The following is a 21,543-nucleotide window of genomic DNA, read 5'->3' on the forward strand; positions in this document are numbered from 1 at the left end:
AGAGTTATTTTAACATTGCAAGTATAGGGCGTTCCGGAGCCCCTTAATAATGTGACATCCAGTTCAGACACAAACATAAATCGTCACTGACATCTAGTACAAAGGTATATAATCATGAATGATATTCAATCTCCAGGTCGAACATGTACAGATCGTCAGCCAACGCTAACACTTCAGACCTCTACCCTCCATCAATGCAAGCTTCTCACATCTAACATCCATCACTGCTGGCCATTCATCTCCAACTGCCCACCAGTACTTCCGTCACTGCTATTGACTAATTTCCAACTGCCCAACACTACTGGCGATTAACTTCCAACAACGAGTCCAGCCAGCCACAGAGCCTCTTACAAAGAAAGCGCAGTCAGAAATCCAAGCAAAGCGCTACACAGCGCTGCCAACACAGAAGCAGCCCACTTACACATTGTCCAGAATGTTCTTCAAAGCAGTCGCGAACAATTGTGGCCCACTGAGACGCCGCATTGTCATCCATACAAGTTCCATCGCTCTTTGGGAACATGAAGTCCATGACTGGCTGTAGAAGATCTCCAAGTAGCCGAACATAACCACGACCGAGTCCATCCAACGTAATCATAGCCTACTCCATTACGGAGCCACCACCAGCTTGCACAGTGCCTTGTTGACAACTTGAGTCCACGGCTTTATGGGGTCTGCAGTACACTCTAACCCCACCATCAGCTCTTGTCAACTGAAATCGAGACTTACGTGATCATGCCACGAATTTTTCCGGCTTCTAACGTCCACCTGAGATGGTCCTGCGCCCAGGAGAGGCTCTGCAGGCGATTTCATGCTGTTAGCAAAAGCATTCGAGTCGGTCGTCTGCTGCCATAGGGCATTAACGCCAGATTTCGCCGCAGTGTCCCAAGGGATACGTTTGTCGTACGACCCACACTGATTTTTGCCGCTATTTGATACAGTGTCACTTGTCTGTTAGCACTCAACAAATCTACGCAAACGCCATTGCTCTCTGTCGTTAAGTGAAGGCTGTCGGCCAATGTTTTGTCCGTGGTAAGAGGTAATGCCTGAAATTTGGTGTTCTCAGCACATTCTTGACACTTTAGAGCTCAGAATATTGAATTCCCTAACTATTTCCGAAATGGAATGTCCCGTGCGTCTGGCTCCAACTCTGTTCCCGCGTTCAAAATCCTTTAATTCTCGTCGTGCGGCCATAATCACTTTGGAAAGCTTTTCACATGTATCACTTGCGAACAAATGGCGGCTTTGCCAATATCGCATTGCCGAAGCCGCCATTTGTACGTAGTTGATTCATGTGAAAAGCCTTCCGACGTGATTATGGCCGCCCGACGAGAATTAATATACCATGTGTATGCGATGCTACCGCCATCTATGCAATATGTGCACATTGCTATTACACGACTTTTGTCACCCAGAGTACACCTTACCACGCCTGGTAACAACACTAAACACGAGCAGCCCTAATGCACTGTGGTGGCATTTGTAGCTGTCATAGCGGATTGCAACTGTAATTATTTACGTACCCGTCCATGATGTGTACGTACACAAAGTTACATTGACACCCGACCATCTCATCAGGATGGTTCACTTCTTTTGTCAGGCAGTGTAGTGGCATCGCAGGGCTCTCTTCTTTGTCAGTAAACATAGAGCGAAAATGTGTTATAGAGACCAAGTCCGTTTTCTCGGCTGGGGACGTCACTAGACAGTGTCACAACATAGAGTACGATTTTTGCCAATGGGGCTATAGTTTCAGTCCACCAAGCAGTTTTAATCCTTGAGATTCAATTAAAAAAATGTGTTACGATAAACATGCCTAGCCTCTCTATACTAGCGAACAGCTCTCTCACGTCTACTATACTGGCAATATTGTGGGAAAACTGTCGCTAGCGATGATCGGTCCTTTGGTGCGCAGGTTCGTGGAGGAGTACGCCTCGGTGGGGCTCCCCATCTGGGTGCTATCGGCGCAGAACGAGCCGACGGACGGCAACTCGGACTTCTGGTTCAACTGCATGGGCTGGTCGGCGACGGAACAGCGAGACTGGGTGGCGCAGCACCTGGGGCCCACGCTGCAGGCCGCCGTCGCGCAGTCGCCGCCCGACGTCCTCGTCATCGACGACCAGCGCTCCATGCTCGACCGCTGGCCGCAGCAGGTCCGTACATCTGACCCCTTCTCAAAGGGAGTTCCTCCGTGATAGCATCCAGTAAGCACGCGGCGAGTGCGTTTAAGGACATTCTTGAAGCTTCCTGACATTAAAATACACTACTGGCCATTAAAATTGCTACACCAAGCGGAAATGCATATGATAAACGGGTATTCATTGGACAAATATATTCTACTAGAGCTGACAGGTGGTTACATTTTCACGCAATTTGGGTGCATTGATCCTGAGAAATCAGTACCCAGAACAACCACCTCTGGCCGTAATAACGGCCTTGATACGCCTCGGCATTGAGTCAAACAGAGCTTGGATGGCGTGTACAGGTACAGCTGCCCATGCAGCTTCAACACGATAACACAGTTCATCAAGAGTAGTGACTGGCGTATTGTGACGAGCCAGTTGCTCGGCCACCATTGACCAGACGTTTTCAATTGGTGAGAGATTTGGAGAATGTGCTGGCCAGGGCAGCAGTCGAACATTTTCTGTATCCAGAAAGGCCCGTACAGGACCTGCAACATGCGGTCGTGCATTATCATGCTGAATGTAGGGTTTGGCAGGGATCGAATAGAGGGTCGTAACACATCTAAAATGTAACGTCCACTGTTCAAAGTGCCGTCACTGCGAACAAGAGGTGACCGAGACGTGTAACCAATGGCACCCCATATCATCACGCCGGGTGATACGCCAGTATGGCGATGACGAATACACGCTTCCAATGTGCGTTCACCACGATGTCACCAAACACGGGTGCGACCATCATGATGCTGTAAACAGAACCCGGATTCATCCGAACAAATGACGTTTTTCCATTCGTGCATCCAGTTTCGTCGTTGAGTATACCATCGCAGGCGCTCCTGTCTGTGATGCAGCGTCAAGAGTAACCGCAGCCATGGTCTCCGAGCTGATAGTCCATGCTGCTGCAAACGTCGTCGAACTGCTCGTGCAGATGGTTGTTGCGTGGGCCCCAGGTGCAGTCTCGCTGTTCCGTCGCCGACCAGCCCATGCAGTTGAACCAGAAGTCCGAGTTGCCGTCCGTCGGCTCGTTCTGCGCCGTTAGCACCCAGATGGGGAGTCCCACCGAGGCGTACTCCTCCACGATGCAATACGTTTGCTATCGCTCGGTCAAGACGTTAATGATGTAAGACTCTCAGTTTCCATCAGTGTTTAGCTTGAATCTTTCTCTGTCCATGACTACTGTCCTTCAAGACAGGATTTATAGAACACGATATGTGAATGAATGAAAGTCATTTGCTGAAGTCGTCTCAACAATAGATAAGAAATTATCTTTCTCATTAAATTCGAAGTACTCTTATATTACTGGACACGAAGAGCTCAACAGAACCTGACACAAATAATAGTGAAAAAAATCGTGAGCCATTAAACTTAGAAAATAAAACTAGACTTCCTTGACGACTAGGTGCTTATTGCGCCGTTATTTGGGAATTAAATATATCTGTCAAGTTACTCTGAAGCGCTAAAGAAACCGATATAGGCATGCGTATCCAAATTCAGAGATATGTAAACAGGCACAATACGGCAACTCCTATACGATACCTAGAAAACACAACAAGTGTCTAGCGCATTTATTAGATCGGTTACCGCTGCTACAATGGCAGGTTATCAAGATTTAACTGAGTTTGGACGTGGTGTTACAGTCAGCGCACGAGCAATGGCACACAGCATCTCAGTAGCGACGAAGTGGGGATTTTCCCGTACGACCATTTCGCGAGTGTACCGTGAATGCCAGGAATCCGTAAAACATCAAATACCCGGCCGGAAAAAGATCCTGCAAGAACGGGAACAACGATGACTGAAGAAAATCGTTCAACGTGACGGAAGTGCAACCCTTCCGCAAATTGTTGCAGATTGCAGTGGTGGGCCATCAACAAGTGTCGGCGTGCGAACCATTCAACGAAACATCATTGATATAGGCTTTCGGAACCGAAGGCTCACTCTTGTACCCTTGATGACTGCACAACACAAACATGTTACCTGGTCGGACGAGTCTCGTTCCAAATTGTATCGAGCGGATGGACGTGTACGGGTGTGGAGACAACCTCATGAATCCATGGATCCTGCATGTCAGTAGGGGACTGTTAATGCTGGTGGAGCCTCTGTAATGATGTGGGGCATGTGCAGTTAGAGTGACCCCTGATGCATCTAGATACGACTCTGACAGGTAACACTTGCGTAAGCATCCTCTCTGACCACCTTCATCATTGTGCATTCCGACGCACTTGGGAAATTCCAGCAGGACAATGAGACACCCCACATGTGCAGAATTGCTACAGAGTGGCCCCAGGAACACCTTTCTTCATTTGAACACTACCGGTGGCCACCAGACTCCTCAGACATGAACATTATTGAGCGCTGCAGTCGGCAACTCTTACATAAGACAACAAGTTTCTGGCGCAGTTGTTAGATCGGTTACTGCTGCTTCAATGCAGGTTATCAAGATTTAACGTGGTGTTATAGTCGGCGCCCGAGCGATGAGACACAGTATCTCCGAGATAGCAATGAAGTGGGCGTTTTCCCTTACGACCCACTTGTGTATCCTTCATGACTGCACTACACAAAGCTTTATGCCTCGCCTGGACCCGTCAACACCAACATTGGACTATTGATAACTGGAAACATGTTTCCTGGTCGGACGAGTCTCGTTTCAAATTGTATCGATCCAATGGACGTGTACGGGCAAGGAGACAACCTCATGACTCCATGACCCTGCATGTCAGCAGGGAACTGTTCAAACTGGTGAGGCTCTGTAATGGCGTGGGGCATGTGAAGTTGTATTATATGGGACCCTTGATACGTCTAGATACGACTCTGACTTGTGACACGTACGTAAGCATACTGTCTTATCACGCTCATCCATTCATCTCCATTGTGCATTCCGACGCATTTAGGCAATTCCAGCAGGACAATGCGACACCCTCCACTTTCAGAATTGCAACACAGTGGGCCCAGGAACACTCTTCTGAGAGTAAACAATTCCGCTGGCCACCAGACTCCCCAGACATGAACATTATTGAGCATATCTGGGGTGCGTTGCAAAGTGCTGTTCAGAAGAGATCTCCACCCCCTTGTACTCTTACGGATTTATGGACTGCGCTGCAGGATTCATGGTGTCCGCTCCTTCCAGCACTACTTCAGACATTAGTCAAGTCCATGCCATGTCGTGTTGCGGCACTTCTGCTTGCTCCGGGCACCCTACACGATATTAGGCAGGCTCTTCAGTGTATATAAACTGAAATATCCAACTACAGTAGAATCAAATTAACTATCAAAAATTTTAGGATAGTAGAGCGAGGTACAATATCACAAGAATCTACGACAGTCTATGCTTGGTAGTCTATTATATGACTCTATCCGGAGGTAAATGTATGTGGAGGAAATGCTTACCCCCCCTCGCTCGTTAAGACAATAGAATTGCGAAATGGTACTGCAGGCATCTTGGATAACTACTCGAAGTTTTCACGCTTTGTAATTATTCTAGATATCTTGAATACACATTGACAATGGTTTCTAAAGGGAAAATGTGTGTGTGACAATGCTGATTTTTAGTATACTAGGCATAAAACAGCTCGTTTCCGTATTATCAAATTTTAAATCTTAAGTTTAATGAATAAGTGTCAATTAAGATGTTAATGGCCAACATAGTTCCTTCTTGAAATGACATAAACCTTTATAAAATGGTGAAAGAATACAGACTTTTGTGTTCTTGCTTCAAAAGAAGTTGATGGACAGCAAGTAATAAAGCTGACCCGGAAATTGTTTCCGAAATTTCTTGCCTACGTAAACTAATCAGCAAATCCATTAGAAAACTATACAAAACTAGTTCGAGTTCAAGAAAAAATTGCTTACATGAAAGTACAAAAAAGTAATATAAAACCGCAATGTAAAATTGAGGTAACATTTTGTCTTGTCAAAGAAATGTAAAGAAAAGCCCTTAGTCGTTGTCTTCACAAATTTTCACTTATACAGGAATTAATGTTTCATACCTATCAGTACACGTTCACTTCTGCCGGAGGTTTTCGAATGAGATAGCATGCCGTTTATTGGATCCTTAGAATTTAGTTTTTCAGATGATTAGCCTGTCCTTATACACGAACTCACAGAACAAGCACCATTGTGTTTCAGAAAACGTTCTTCAGTAAGAGGACCAGCCGTTACGTATTGTTAAGATTTGTGTTTAGTTCGTAGTTATCGAAACTGCTTTATTCGGGCCACCTACGTGAAGCTGCAATGAATTTCACAGTTAAGTCCCCAGGAAAGCTACCAACACTGTGGTCATGTTTACAATCATTCGCTGATCAACCAGGCGCAGAAGCAGAAGACATCAAGAGGAAAACATAAATATTAAAATCTACTTTTAAGAGAGATTTAAGCAGGACACTTAGAAGCACTTCAGCGTATAACTGCCGCACAATCTCTTACATGGACGAGATTAAAATCAGAACGACTGGTTTTCGAAAAAAGTGGACTGTACGAAGAAAGTATGGCGTTGGATTTAAAAAGAATTATTGCAAGTTGTTCTTCGAAGCGCGCCATAAAATTACTCCTTTATTAATCCATATTCAACAGGAATTTATTGCGTTTTATACCCAAATAAGTTTAAAAACGAACGGATGATAAGTCAATATATAAAGTACGTATAAGTAATGAATATCAGAGCTATAGTGGAGCAGTTGATGTCCAACTTGGGCTTATTTCACACAATAACATTCCCAACGAGTACGAAGAGCAACATCCATTGACACTTTGTTTTTGTGGCTTGGAACCTTCAGTAATTTAGATTTAAAATCAATATTCAGTAGTAACAGTTTCTACATCTGTCTTACCATGATGGCCTAATATTAACAAAAAAAACATGCTGACGAATTAGCTTCAGGTTCAGGTCATAGAAGTAAGCATTGTATCACAGAATCATAAATAATGTCTCGCTCACAGTGGTTACAGAAGAATTATGGGAAGAACATTTGGAAATTATTTATGAAATAGGCAGAGTAGACTTAAAATTTAACTTTTTCTTAATACGTTCCTGCAGCACTTTGACTTGTTTTCTTCTAAAACATGAAAGATTAAAATCAGATAAAAGTAGGAACCAACGATGAATAACTTCTGGGATTAAGGTAGCTAGTGCTATAAAGAGAGAGCACTTCGTAATTCAGAGGACTATCTCAAGTCAAGATCTGAAATTCCATTACTCCTAAAAAAGTCCTTCAGTCTACTTTCAAAATGTGAAACACATGAACTATGCACAAAAAATGAAATAATAAAACAAAAACAATTTGAAACTTTATTGAATAAGAAACCAACAACAAAATAGTGATGTGAAGGAGATAGAGTTCCTAGTGGTCAACTATGGCGAAAATGGTGACACTGAAACCATTAGCCGCTAGACTCGGTAATTGTCTACTCACGTTAGCAACGAAGGTGGCACCTATCAATAAACAGCGGAACATAAGTGTATTATATTGATTTGGGTGGACACTGCCTGCACCGCCATGAGATAAGCCTATCAATTTCCGAAAGACGGCCCCTACGGAGATTCAGGTCATCAAAAAGTAGTACCTCCGCTGGTGTTTCTTGAAAAATATTAAAATCTTGTGTTGACTGAAGCTATGTTTCTAACCAGTGGTCCAAAGCATAATTCCTGACATACTAAAATATACTGTTGCAACGCCCACCTGCAAAACTGAAATAATCAAGCCACAGCTAAGTACAGTCTATTTCACTCGTTCCAGACTTTCCATAGTTATAGAGGGAATGACCTGTGAGAGAATATCGACTCTATTTTGTTAGCAGCTCTAGCTAACTTCCTCTCTGTTTGATCTTTTGGAGTCTCCTCAATGAAACCGTACAGGACTTAATAACTTAAATTCTGGCAGAGTTAGAAAAGAAGAATTATCGTATTATTATGTTCTGTGACTTATGTTGGGCGACAAAATTCCACTTGGCATATTGAAAAATTATGACTTGAATGACACCCCTCTTGCATGGAGTCTGCATATAGGAGAGGGTCACATCTTTAGTGTCAGAAGAATGAACCCAACATCAGACTGGGAAAACAAGTCTAAAGGGGTACCACGATGAGGGACACTCTGTCCATTCTTACACATACTTAAACTAAATGAATAATCCTCCACTGATTTTAAAGGAAGATTTTGAAACTATAAGGTTTTTGCTGAAGATTAGATGGGTAGATCATATAACTAATGAGGAGGTATTGAATAGGATTGGGGAGAAGAGGAGTTTGTGGCACAACTTGACTAGAAGAAGGGCCCGGTTGGTAGAACACTTTCTGAGGCATCGAGGGATCACCAATTTAGTATTGGAGGGAAGCTTGGAGAGTAAAAATCGTAGAGGGAGACCAAGAGATGAATACACTAAACAGATTCAGAAGGATGTAGTTTGAAGTAGGTACTGGGAGGTGAAGAAGCTTGCACAGGATAGAGTAGCATGGAGAGCTGCGTCAAACCAGTCTCAGGACTGAAGACCACAACAACAACAACCACAACAAGGTAGGAGACGAGATACTGGCAGAAGTAAAGCTGTGAGGACCGGGCGTGAGTCGTGCTTCGGTAGCTCAGATGGTAGAGCACTTGCCCGCGAAAGGCAAAGGTCCCGAGTTCGAGTCTCGGTCGGGCACACAGTTTTAATCTGCCAGGAAGTTTCATATCAGCGCACACTCCGCTGCAGAGTGAAAATCTCATTCTGGAAACAAGGGTTACCGATGACAACTTTAAATCAGCGGCCTTAACTTTAGAAGACAGGACTTAGATTTTAGCTAGATAGGCCCACAACTGGTTCATTTCAAGTTTTAATCTCACAAAGAATCGTACCATGTCTAACAATACCACCACTTGCAAAGTACGTTAGAAATCAGATTAATAATGTTGCTCACGCAGCATATGTTCGCTTTATCGGGCAACAACAAAGCTATTGACTGTGGATGGTATCGTCAGAATGGAAATAATGAAGTCACTGTAAAAAAAGCCATTAATTTGGGCAAGTCACTGTAAAAAAAAGCCATTAATTTGGGCACTTATCTTGAATGGATTCCCACGTAGATTTCGTCGAAGTTGTTATGGCTCATCTTGTTGATTCTAGGGTGATTCCACTTTGAATGCTAGAAGGTCCACATCTGTATTTTAGCAATATTTGAAGACCTAACAAATGCGTTTTTCAGGAAATTCTTAATGATCAAACAATCCCAGATCAGAACACTGGTATGGTAGAAATAATTTTTGACTTGGTGTTCACGATCCACATTTTTATTAAACTTCTTGTAAATTCACATATACTTCTTAATTGTCACATCATCAAGAAAACAGGTTTGTATCAATTTTCATATATTTAATTTCCACTTTAACCAAACACAAGACTTGACTGTTCTTTTACAAAGCGAAATAACAACTTAACTTCTGCAAAGTGAAACAAAGACTGGCCTGTGCGCATTCGCGCCAAAACGGTTACAAGTATGTCAAAGATTATGACAGTCTCACAGAAATGAGTACACACAAGAACCATATCACTGTAATATATCGATACATCGGAGTACCTATACATTAATAAAACCAAATGTGAATAATGTCACAAAAATATGTCTGTTACTTCGCAGAAAAGTATTACGATATTACTGGTGTCGAGAACTGGGGTTGGAGTGCCATAATTGTCATGTAAATAAAGAACCATTACACATGCAATTCCACACACGGAAATGTGATGTGTTGGCTCCAGACGTAGTCAATCACCGCACTGCTAAATGAAGCATTGTGCACAAAATTCCTTGTGGTCCAGCTAGATAACAAAATGGAGACAACATGCAGATAATCTAATAAAGGAGCTTCCAATATGTTTCTTCCTTAGAAACGCCTCTCGCTGTTTGTAAGTGGGTTTCTTCGTTCCCTGTTAGCTTACGGATTTATTTTGTAGAATACTTAGGTGCCCACCCAGGTCATCTCGTAAGTTCTGTACGACATCTTAGCAAACAGACTGGTTGCCATCTTCATGTGGTCCCTGATGGCTACTGCTCCGCTCGGGTCGGCGTCCTGTGTACGTTTGACGCAACCCATTCTGTCACTCCGTGCAGCCGTCGTGGTGGGTCGTGACAGAAGTGGGCGTGGCTACACACGCTCCCCAGTCCACGCGTTATGGCCCTCGGATACGGGCATCAGGTGCAAGGTTCACGCCTGATTCAGCTGTACACCGCTATCTTTGTTAATAAGGCCATCTTGGACACTACTTTCAGTAGCCTCTTTAATCGTGTAATCCCAGAAGAAGGAAAACTGCCTAAGTATTTTGGTTTTATTGTAATCTGTAATACGAGTGGCCACAATGTAGAACAAATAATTATTATAATAATAGTGATGATAAAATAGAATAAATACTGGTTAGACAGCTACTTGGTTTCAGAATGCGAGGTTGCTTTTAGTTATCTGGTTACGTTTAACGTCTAGGAGATAACCTAGAACTTATCGCAATACTCTGATAATTATTCACACTATTATTTAATAAATTAATAAAATATCGTCTGGATTTTGATATGCGGTGAAAAATAATCTTCACAGCTCACTAAAGTTTTGATATAAATATAAACAAAGTGTACTGATTACTTTTCTTAGCCGAATCAATGTAACGAAGTAAGTAAAACTTCTTAATGAATAAACCAAAGCAGTACACTTCGTCAAACAATGAGTAATTCCGGTAAACCACTCAAAATTGTACTAATTACAGCTATGTGCGGTCAGACTGAAAGTTTGTCACTACCTAATCAGTGTTAAACACAAGTTCAAAACGATTGCACATTCGCGGAAACGTTTCTGAGTCGAAACTTTTTCATTTTGCGTGTCCACACGACTATATGCTCGCAGTTTTTCTAGGTGTTAGCCAGTGACGCACGCGAATTTGGGAAGTCCACAAACGTTCTTAGAAGATTTATGAACACTACAGAAACACGACTAAATCGACGCTCATGGATATACACGTCTGTACTGCTCCAGCTCTCGCACACGAATGACCAAGTCCATAATGGTCACAGTCCTTTCATGCTCTCGTACCACCGTTATGAAAAGTCGCATAGCAATACATTCTCAGCAATCATTTATCTTACTCTGACAAATGTACAATATGTCAAACTAGGTGGAAATTCTCACAGTTTTTTGCTGAGTTGATTGGTTTACTCAAAAATTTAAGTTGTCACTTTTACAGTTACTTAAAGCTATTTTATGTTAAAAAATCGAATGGTAATAGAATTAAACATACTGAATTAATACACTAAATCAACATGCGACCGCTAAGACCCTTTCATGGAACACTGCTGAGTGCAGACCAGGGATGGGAGAAACCGACCGGTTAAAACAGATACCGGTATTTTAGTTCTGGATAACCGGTATTTTTGGGTGTTTCTTTGGTATCGGTTGTAATAGGTGAGTCATAGCTGCAATGGCAATAGTTTTTTGTATTTACAAAACTCTTATTTAAAGAACGAGTAGTTTTATTCGTAAAGTTTCCATTGCTTAGAAATATTGCGTTACTAAAAAAAATGGGAGAAGGGATCAGCGCTATTTTAACAACAATGCCGTTAGAAACGAGCAACAAACACATGCCATACAAACTGGTGCAGCATTGCTGAGACAAAATGTATCTATTACCATTTGGAGGTCCTATTGGACTGTAGCGTGTACATGCAGTCTGTGGGATTCGCCCTATCTGGTCCGTACGGTAGTTTCTCGCTGTTGTCGTCGGACGTTAGTTGTATTACAGAATGGCTCCATCTCGAGGCTGGATGCACTCCTATTTTACGAAGTCCTGTATCAGTGAGGTAGAACGCCTCATTGCTTTAAAAGATTACGGAAGGAGCCAAAATAAATTTATGATATCATTTAGGCAAGAAACTTAATACTTAACAATTATTTCATAGTTTCAAATAAAAATAGAAAGTAGCTCATCGCCTGATGTGTCTAATAATATGCCTTTATCTGCTTGTAGCTTTTGAAAACTGCCAAATTAACATGAAAAATAGAGTTCATCAACATCAGTTTTCACCCTTTAGCACTGACTATTTATAATGCCCAAATAGTGGCGTGATCCTTGATTAAAACATGATTTTGAGCAGTGTTTCTAAAAATTAGAATCAGTAGGAGAATACTGGCGTTTTTTTGTTATTTTGTAGTATTCAGCCACTTGTCACTTTTAGAGAAAATATGAGAATGGTTGACAAACTAAGTTTTTTTATTTGCCTATTTAATTTAATGTTTTGACTATATGTCTTGAAACTGAGGGAATCAAAAATTTTGAATTTTTGTTCGATTTCTACGTTTATTCCAGGAAATAATAGGAATAAAAAACTGAAAATCGGTTTTTAGAAACTGTTGTTTTGAGTGGTTTGAATACACAGGTTACATAGGCGTTGAAAAAAAGCTGCTTCCTCTGTTATGTTAAACAGCTGCTGTTTATCTTCTGTTGATATCTTAAGATTTACTTGACTAGAATGGAACTGTTCAAAAAAAATGGCTCTGAGCACTATGGGACTTAACATCTAAGGTCATCAGTCCCCTAGAACTTAGAACTGCTTAAACCTAACTAACCTAAGGACATCACACAACACCCAGCCGTCACGAGGCAGAGAAAATCCCTGACCCCGCCGGGAATCGAACCCGGGAACCCGGGCGTGGGAAGCGAGAACGCTACCGCACGACCACGAGATGCGGGCGAATGGAACTGTTGTTTCAGCGATAACCAGCACGGCCGGCACGACCCTACAGCTGTCACGCCTTCTTTCATCGTCGCAAAAGGACACACGCGCACGGCTGCGTCTGTTTTTCAAAGTTTTGGCGTTCAACCGTTTCGGGCTGCGCCCTCACACTCCTCTCTTATTGCGTACAACTTCTATGGTGTATTCCTTGCCGCAAAGGCAGAGAATTTGCTAGGCCCCTGATTTACGAGGGTCTAGATCGTCCTTCAGTGAACCTAGAAGCGTCGAGTTCTTAGAGTGCGAGCGAAATACAGATCTGCCAATGTGTCGCTCCAAGATTCTGATTACTTTACCGAAGGTACTACCGACAAGCGGGATTCGTGCTCCTCCTTTTTTGCCTGCTGTTGTCTAGGTACAGCCCTAAATGCACGCCATATCTGTTTCTTGAGTATTCATTCCTTCCGAAAATTGTCTCCAGGTGCTTCAGACTGCCTTGGTCGCAGATCTATCGCACTCTTTAAACAAGTGTGCGCAAAACGCCTTCACGCTGAGAGTCGTCGTGACTACTGGAGGAGCGTTGGTATAGATCGGTGTGTGCAGGCTTTCTGTACACACTACGTCCCAGCTTGCCATCTGCTTTCCGTTTCACCAGAGTGTCACGGACCGGGCAGAAGCCCTCCTACACCACCTCCGTTGTAAACTGTATCTTGGGATGAAGCGAATTGAGGAGATGGAGAAATTCACCTAAGCTGTCCCGCCGATGTAGGCAAATGAAGAAGTGTCAGCCCCATAACGATAAAAACAGGTTGGTTTTATTTGGAATTGCTCCAAGCCTTTCTCCTCGAAATCTTCCATAAACAAATTCGCCTCAACAGGCGACAGCGGACACTCCATTGCGACGCCGTCCGTCTTTTCGCAATAATTTCCGTGGAATTGGAAATTAGCTGAGGTGGACAGATACGCGACGAGTTTACGATTTGTCTCGTATTTCTTGTTTATCATTGCACGGATACCTTTACGGGTACCCTACTGAATAGAGACATCATGTCAAAAGTCACCAACAGGGTACTATCACTGAGACGAAGATTTTGTAAATGCTATACAAAGTGAATGAAAGGAGGTAAGGAGAAAAACCTTCGATACGACAAATGGCATAAATAAACTTAGATCACGAGCTGCTGCTCCGTCACGACTGTATGGGCTGCAAAAGTGCACAAAGAGAGTGTCCCAATGCGGTCGGTATTCAGCAATATAGGAGCAGCAACACTCAGCTTGGTCAAACACTTCACTCCTGGGTCTATTATGGAGGAATTTCAAGCATCACATCCGTAATTCTATTCATTTAGTGCACCTTCTCCTTGTCTAAAGTTCAAACAGAAGTTCCGTACTCTGGTGCTAAGGTTTTCAACAAGCATCTACATAACATAAAGCAAAAAACTAGGATTTTCTATCACTTAAAAATGAAACTATAGAAGCTAATCATCCACTTCTTCTTTAGATTATGTGATTATCTATAACCAAAGGTTGGAAATTTTTGTCAACTACATGGCAAGGGGAGTGACCATGTGCTCGTAAATCAGCGTGATTGGTAGCGGTGTATTGTAAAAAGGTCTCTGTTACTTTCGTTAAAAAGTTCCATTCTAGTCAAGTAAATCTTAAGATATCAACAGAAGATAAACAGCAGATGTTTAACATAACAGAGGAAGCAGCCCCTCCACCGTGGTAGCGGCTTTGTTTCTAATTCATTAGACTGCGTTTAGCTGGCACAGGCACAAATACTACATAGTGCAGTGAGAGTTCATTCTTAATGCAACGTACAGATTCAGTTTCTACGTTTTCCACCATCCTGAAAGTTCTTTTTCTTGATGGGATCGCTCAGGAGTAATGCTCACGTGTCAAAGAAAAAGTGTCATCCATGTAAAAGTCTTCAAAGATATACGACAGACTGTTCGCATGAACAACAGCCGCCATCTGCAGAACGATATCTGACTATTCGTACGAGGAGCTGAACATAGATCCCCTTTTTATCATTTTCTGAAGGGCATTCTAATTGTACCACACTATTAACCGATAACGCAGAACGATCACACAAATTATCTTATCAGGTACGTGATGAATTCGAAGAATTGCTGACAAATGTAACACTTTACGCAATCCTGAACGGCGAATGTTTATCAGATACGTTCACCCAGTAACACGGCTTCTGTATACAGTTAACTCTTCGGCTGAATCAGTCCCGCTACGCGTATCCGCAATACAAGTGAGCAGAGTGATTTGCTAAGAGGTGAAACTTGTGTTCCACGGTAGCCACAAACAATGATAAATTTACGATTTACCGACTGCGAAGCACAGAAACGAGAGTATTCTATACTATGTGTCAACATTGCTTCAAAAAGTATGCTACTGGGGAAGGGAACAGTCACCAAAAGTTCTCTTAAGGCTAAGTAATGCCTTCAGTAAGGTGGAGAACGTCGACAGCAACTACTGAACTTCTTAAAATGTGCTGTCGTACACACTTAGACGTACCTATGTTGACATCGCAACAGGTCGGTCACAATACCGCTAGCAGAATGTGCATTTGGTCTGATGATAACCGCTGTCTGGTCTAAGCCCGTTACCCATTGACAAATGCTTTCGTGATTGTATCGTAAGCAAATAAAATAAGAATACGTAATTACGTCACTCCCTATGAAATTTTCTCGTAGTTGGTATCCCACAGTTCAAAGGCAAAAACGTTACCTACTAGTCCCACATAATACAAATTACGAACTGTAAGCATCAATGCGTCGTGACGGAAACAGGGAGTGCTGCAGTATCTGTATGAGAGGTCTTCCACGGATTTAATTGCTGAACAGGTGTAAAATTAAGAGCAGTCGCAGTACAAATGCCGTGGAGAAGAGTGCTTACATGTAATGGAGAAAATAAAGTTTGCTTGTCATAGCAGAAGTCAGTATACAATGGCAAAGCGTCTGAGATGAACAGCACAGATACCATGACATGAATTTTCAAGTCTATAGGGAATTCTCGCCAAACAAAAGAAGCAGTCTCAAGCTATTTCATTATGCTACTCTTTCCCTACCAGAAGACCAGTTAAAAAAACAACGTGCGCTTTCAAGTCTTCGTGATGGGATCATCTAGCCTATCAACGAACCCTCCAGATATAAGTTTCACTTCAACAGTATGAAAAGGCGAAAGACAAGAAAGAATCAAATTACCCAAGTTAGAGATGGCTCCCACACACCATTGTAACCAAACTGATTCAGGATTCATGTGTACGAGTTTCTTGGTGCAGGTAGGCCCACGTCCCGATGCCACTACTGCGCCGTTAGTCAACAGCCTTCAAAGAAACGATGACTTCCTTGGACTGAGGGCTAACAGTGGTGTGGCAATGCTCGTCGTGGACGAACATAGCTCCACGTCTCTCATTCATATCAACATACGGGAATATAACTGTACATATGACATATCGTGTGCTCTCTATACCTCCCCTTCCCGTCTTCCCGCCCTCCCTCCTTCCCCTCCCCCTCTCCCATCCTTCCCACGAATCAAGTTACCACAATAAAGCTTTCAACAAACTCTTTTCATAAATCACTGCTCAAGTTTCCTCTGAGGGATTTTAATGCACGGAATTTGTGGTGTGGTTCTATTACCACCTGTCGCCTATCTGCAAGGTAGAGCAATTGAGAGTCTCGTACAGGTTTTTGAACATACAGCAAAGCATACATTTCAGCGATGTTGCCCGCCATTGATTCTCATGCGCACTTTACAGCCGTCGTGAATAGCACATTGTCCACGACAGTTACGCTAAAGCAGTGCTACTTAGTCGCGCATTATTTCGCTGGTTTCTTCTTTCACTTTAATCCTGCCACAGCTGGATTAAAAAATGATAGAGTAGGGTTTAATCTCCAGCAACTTCGAAGTCATTAAACAAGATGAAACTGTTTGGTGTTCTTAAAAGGGAACCGCGCCTATTCGTCATCACCGATTTCGTCCAGGGCTTTGTCGGAAATGAAAGCGACAGAATCGGAAGCTCCAGACGGCCAAGAGCTTAGAGAAAATAGCATTTCTGGTGCGGGTCGCGTGACACATCAACCATTTATGTTAGCGTTGATTTCAGGCAGCGGTTGGCGCAAGGGGAGAGGACAGAATGGTAATCCGAGGGGATGGACTCGAGGCTTATGCCGAAAGTCTTTTGTTTTCAGTTTTTACTTTTCTTAAGCTGCAAACGAACCGAAATAATATTGAATGTGTTCGATTTATTAATATTTTCATAAAAGGCATGGAAAGAGGCAAAGGAGAATTTTGTATTGGAAATAAATTTCCAGGAAGGAATTGTAACGTGCACACGAGAACTTGGAATATAAAGTTAGATACTTTTGTTATTTTACAGTTGATGATGTAGACGTGCTGCGGTGATTTCATAACAAATTCAGGGGAAGCTGTAATTTTCGCGGATCTTGCACACATCATAAACGCCACATTTTTACAATTACATGGTTATCTTAAAGTTGATACAGAAGTACAGACTTGGTTTCCATTCACAAAGGGCTCGTTTTCATAGCACAGTTTGGTAGAAAACTACGCAAAATGCAACATTTAGAAAAATATTGCGAGGATAGCTCGTGTGTAAAAAGGAATGTATTTCGATGCAGTATTCTCAGGATGTGAATTTTTTTCTGTCTTGATAAGATAAGAGCAGTTTTGAAGCTTTTTGATCAAATTCTTGACCTGACGATAAAGACAGCCATCGCAGTGCTGCCCCGGCGGAGTGCATTAGGGGGTCATCACTAACACTGTCCGATGGCAATCCTACTTCGTCTTGAAAAATGTCGTCGAATAAGTATGGATTTGTTTGTGTTCCAGCCGAGTAAATTAACAAAATCAATCTGTTCTTCTGCACGTAGAGACTCATCACATCAGTCAAAAAATTACTTGTATAAGGCTGTTGTAAATTTCTCAGAGTTAGAAGAAGTAATGACCACATTCCTATGTTTTTCCGCGCACTCATCCCCAATTTCTAGAATCTTCAATCCAAAACAGCCAGTAGTCTGTTGTAGCATACGTAGACCGTTGGAAATAATTTTGTAGAAATGGTTGTAGAGTACTGTGCTGAATATGAGTGGGTTACTTTGTTCATATTTCGATTTATTTGCAGTATCAATGGCATAACAATTGAACAGAAAGAAAAATAACACAGTCTCTATATATGGACTCCAACCCTAGACCTCCTGATTAGAGCTCTGCACTCTTGCCTCTGCCGCGTGGAAGCTACGCTAATATAAATGGCTCATTCCTCGCCAGGTCCGCGCCAAAAAGGCTGTTTTCTCTAAATACTTGCCTGCCTGTCACTTCCATTTTTGGCCAATACCTGCATATACCTTAAATTATGACGAAATTAGTGGTGACGAGTAGGCGCAGTTCCCTTGTTTGTGGGAAAGAGTCAATAATGTTTTAAACTGATATGGATACCATACTTGACGGACTTTAAAACAGATTACGATGTGGCACTTACTTTTATCAACGTCATGGGCCTGCTACACTTCTACAAGTATTTGGCGCAATCCCTTTTGAATCATGTGGGCGAGGTGTACATATCAGAAAGGCCCAAGTATATGACGATTGTTGTAGATAAAGTAGCTACAGTACAAGAACTATACGAAGCCTCTGCTGCTGCCATTGCTCAACCCGTGATAACTCCTCATGGTGTTCATGACCGATCCACAGTCACCATTATACCACCTGCTTGAGTCTCCATCCAAGCAAATGATATCTGAGAATTTCTCACAGTGAGAAGTCCTTTCGGGTCCTTGCGAATGCCGACGTATTGACACTTGGCGTGATCACATTCCAGATCTTGTGCTTGGATGGAATCTATTGTCACTCTCGTGTTTCAAAAGTCCAGAATTAATTTAGAGTTTATTCAGTACCACAAGATGGAGACTGTACCAGATTTGATTTAATAAGTTATTTCTTTAGACCTTTTGCTAGAACCGCTATTCTTTGGCAATGTACGCTTATGCTTCTAACCTAAGAGCCAACCGTAGCTACTCTGTGATTGCCTAGTATATGGCATCAAAATCTGCATACCAAATGAAGTTTACGGGACTGGAACAGAAGAGATCTTTTCGATCTGTGACTTTTTGAAAGCATAACATGGCATCCAGTGTTTATATCCAGCAGGCCTCCCTCCGACACTTACAGCGTCTAAGGAGGGAAACTGTATTCTGCTGGATACGAGACCATGTTAATAATGTGTCACGTGCAACCACCGAAATAGGCGATGAATAGAGTCAAAACATAGCGTCTTGCTCTTTGTAACGTTCTACATGTTGAGGTACATAGCTATCTATTATTGGAATGGGGCGCTGCAGTCATGGACGGTGTGGCTGGTCCCGGCGGAGGTTCGAGTCTTCCCTCGGGCATGGGTGGGTGTGTTTGTCCTTAGGATAATGTAGGATAAGTAGTGTGTAAGCTTAGGGACTGATGACCTTAGCAGTTACGTCCCATAAGAAACTTCCTGGCAGATTAAAACTGTGTGCCCGACCGAGACTCGAAATCGGAACCTTTTGCCTTTCGCGGGCAAGTGCTCTACCAACTGAGCTACCGAAGCACGACTCACGCCCGGTACTCACAGCTTTACTTCTGCCAGTACCTCGTCTCCTACCTTCCAAACTTTACAGAAGCTCTCCTGCGAACCTTGCAGAACTAGCACTCCTGAAAGACAGGATATTGCGGAGACATGGCTTAGCCACAGCCTGGGGGATGTTTCCAGAATGAGATTTTCACTCTGCAGCGGAGTGTGCGCTGATATGAAACTTCCTGGCAGATTAAAACTGTGTGCCCGACCGAGACTCGAACTCGGAACCTTTGCCTTTCGCGGGCAAGTGCTCTACCAACAGAGCTACCGAAGCACGACTCACGCCCGGTACTCACAGCTTTACGTCTGCCAGTACCTCGTCTCCTACCTTCCAAACTTTACAGAAGCTCTCCTGCGAACCTTGCAGAACTAGCACTCCTGAAAGAAAGGATATTGCGGAGACATGGCTTAGCCACAGCCTGGGGGATGTTTCCAGAATGAGATTTTCACTCTGCAGCGGAGTGTGCGCTGATATGAAACTTCCTGGCAGATTAAAACTGTGTGCCCGACCGAGACTTGCACAGGATAGAGTAGCATGGAGAGCTGCGTCAAACCAGTCTCAGGACTGAAGACCACAACAACAACAACAAGGTAGGAGACGAGATACTGGCAGAAGTAAAGCTGTGAGTACCGGGCGTGAGTCGTGCTTCGGTAGCTCAGTTGGTGGAGCACTTGCCCGCGAAAGGCAAAGGTTCCGAGTTCGAGTCTCGGTCGGGCACACAGTTTTAATCCGCCAGGAAGTTTCATATCAGCGCACACTCCGCTGCAGAGTGAAAATCTCATTCTGGCAAGTCCCATAAGGTTTCACACACATTTGAACATTTTTTTAATTTTTTTTTTAATTGGGTGACATACTGCAGTCAGTGAAACCGACTATCTCGTGGAGTATTTTGTTCCAGACACAGAAGCGAAACGAACTTCCGCTGACTCGCTGACTTCAAGGTTTAATCGCAAGATTTTTAATAATCACATCGGCAAACTAAAAGTACGTAATTAATTTCTTGCTTATTTGCATGCAGTCATGGTGCTCATTGAAATACCTATCATCAGCACGCTGCTAGCGAAGCCAAAACAAAATGCCGCCGTCCATTGATTGAGCGGAGTATCGCAACAGCTATCCACGCTGAGTTGTGTCCGCAGCTCTAGTGGCTAGCGTTGCTGCCTCTGGATCACGGGCTTCCTGGCCGGGTTGGGGATTTTCTCTGCCTCGGGCCTGGGTATTTATGTTGTCCTTATCATTTCATCATCATCATCACTCGTGACAGTGGCTAGACTGGACTGTGTAAAAATTGGGGCTTTGTCCGGGAGCTGAAGACCGCGCAGTTGAGCGCCCCACAAACCAAACATCATCATCACGGTAAGTTGTTGGAAGTGCACGGCAACAGCGCGCCATCAAGCGACACTGGGTTCAGGCGGCGCAGGCGCTTCTAGTGTGGACGTCAGGTCTGAATGACGAAGTGGGAGACTAACTCCCTCTCCCTGAAGAAGGCGGGATCGCAAGACAAGACCGACGTAATACAATCGAGGTGATAGTGGAAAAACTGAAAATCAGTCATGGCTTGGTTTGCGACATGGTGCATGATATTTTGAATACGAAAAAAGTCGTCGCCCGCTAGGATCTGTAGCTGTACACAGCCTTTCGAAAAGCTGCCAAATCAATGCCGCAGTGGAAAATAATGTTGATGTTGACGTACAGAGCTACCTATTAGTGGTGAAGCCGATTACCAGATAACTTCTTCAAAAGCCTAATCAGCATCGATGAGTGCTGGTTGCACCACTATGACCACTAGACAAGGAAGTAAAGGAAGCAGTGCGGGAGAAAGAGAGAGACCCAAACTGGTGTTGCTAAGCGTTTTTTGGTGTTCTCATGGTATGGTGCCCAAGAGGTAAAAGCGTCACAGTATCTAACTAGTGGAATCTCTTGAAAAGGTTACCAGAGGCTGTCACGACGGAGCGACGCGGGAAGGAGTCAATGCGGTAATGAAGTGACCTAAGGCATTATTGAGCGGGAGGCGCCATCTGGGGTGGTTTGGCCGCCTAGTATAAGTCTT

The 21,543-nt window shown here is 43.2% G+C and overlaps 1 protein-coding gene across 2 annotated transcripts in view; it reads left to right on the forward strand.

Moving 5' to 3' along the window:
• The window catches only part of LOC126195604 (lysosomal acid glucosylceramidase-like), a 149,290-nt gene that overhangs the window by 75,749 nt on the left and 51,998 nt on the right, over window positions 1–21,543 (forward strand). For both annotated transcript variants that reach the window (XM_049934232.1, XM_049934239.1), the window contains exon 6: window positions 1,910–2,147. In XM_049934232.1, the coding sequence (XP_049790189.1) occupies window positions 1,910–2,147 (238 nt within the window). The remainder of the gene's footprint in view (window positions 1–1,909; window positions 2,148–21,543) is intronic.

The sequence above is a fragment of the Schistocerca nitens genome, chromosome 1, assembly GCF_023898315.1.
Source record: "Schistocerca nitens isolate TAMUIC-IGC-003100 chromosome 1, iqSchNite1.1, whole genome shotgun sequence".
Classification (NCBI taxonomy): Eukaryota; Metazoa; Arthropoda; class Insecta; order Orthoptera; family Acrididae; genus Schistocerca; species Schistocerca nitens.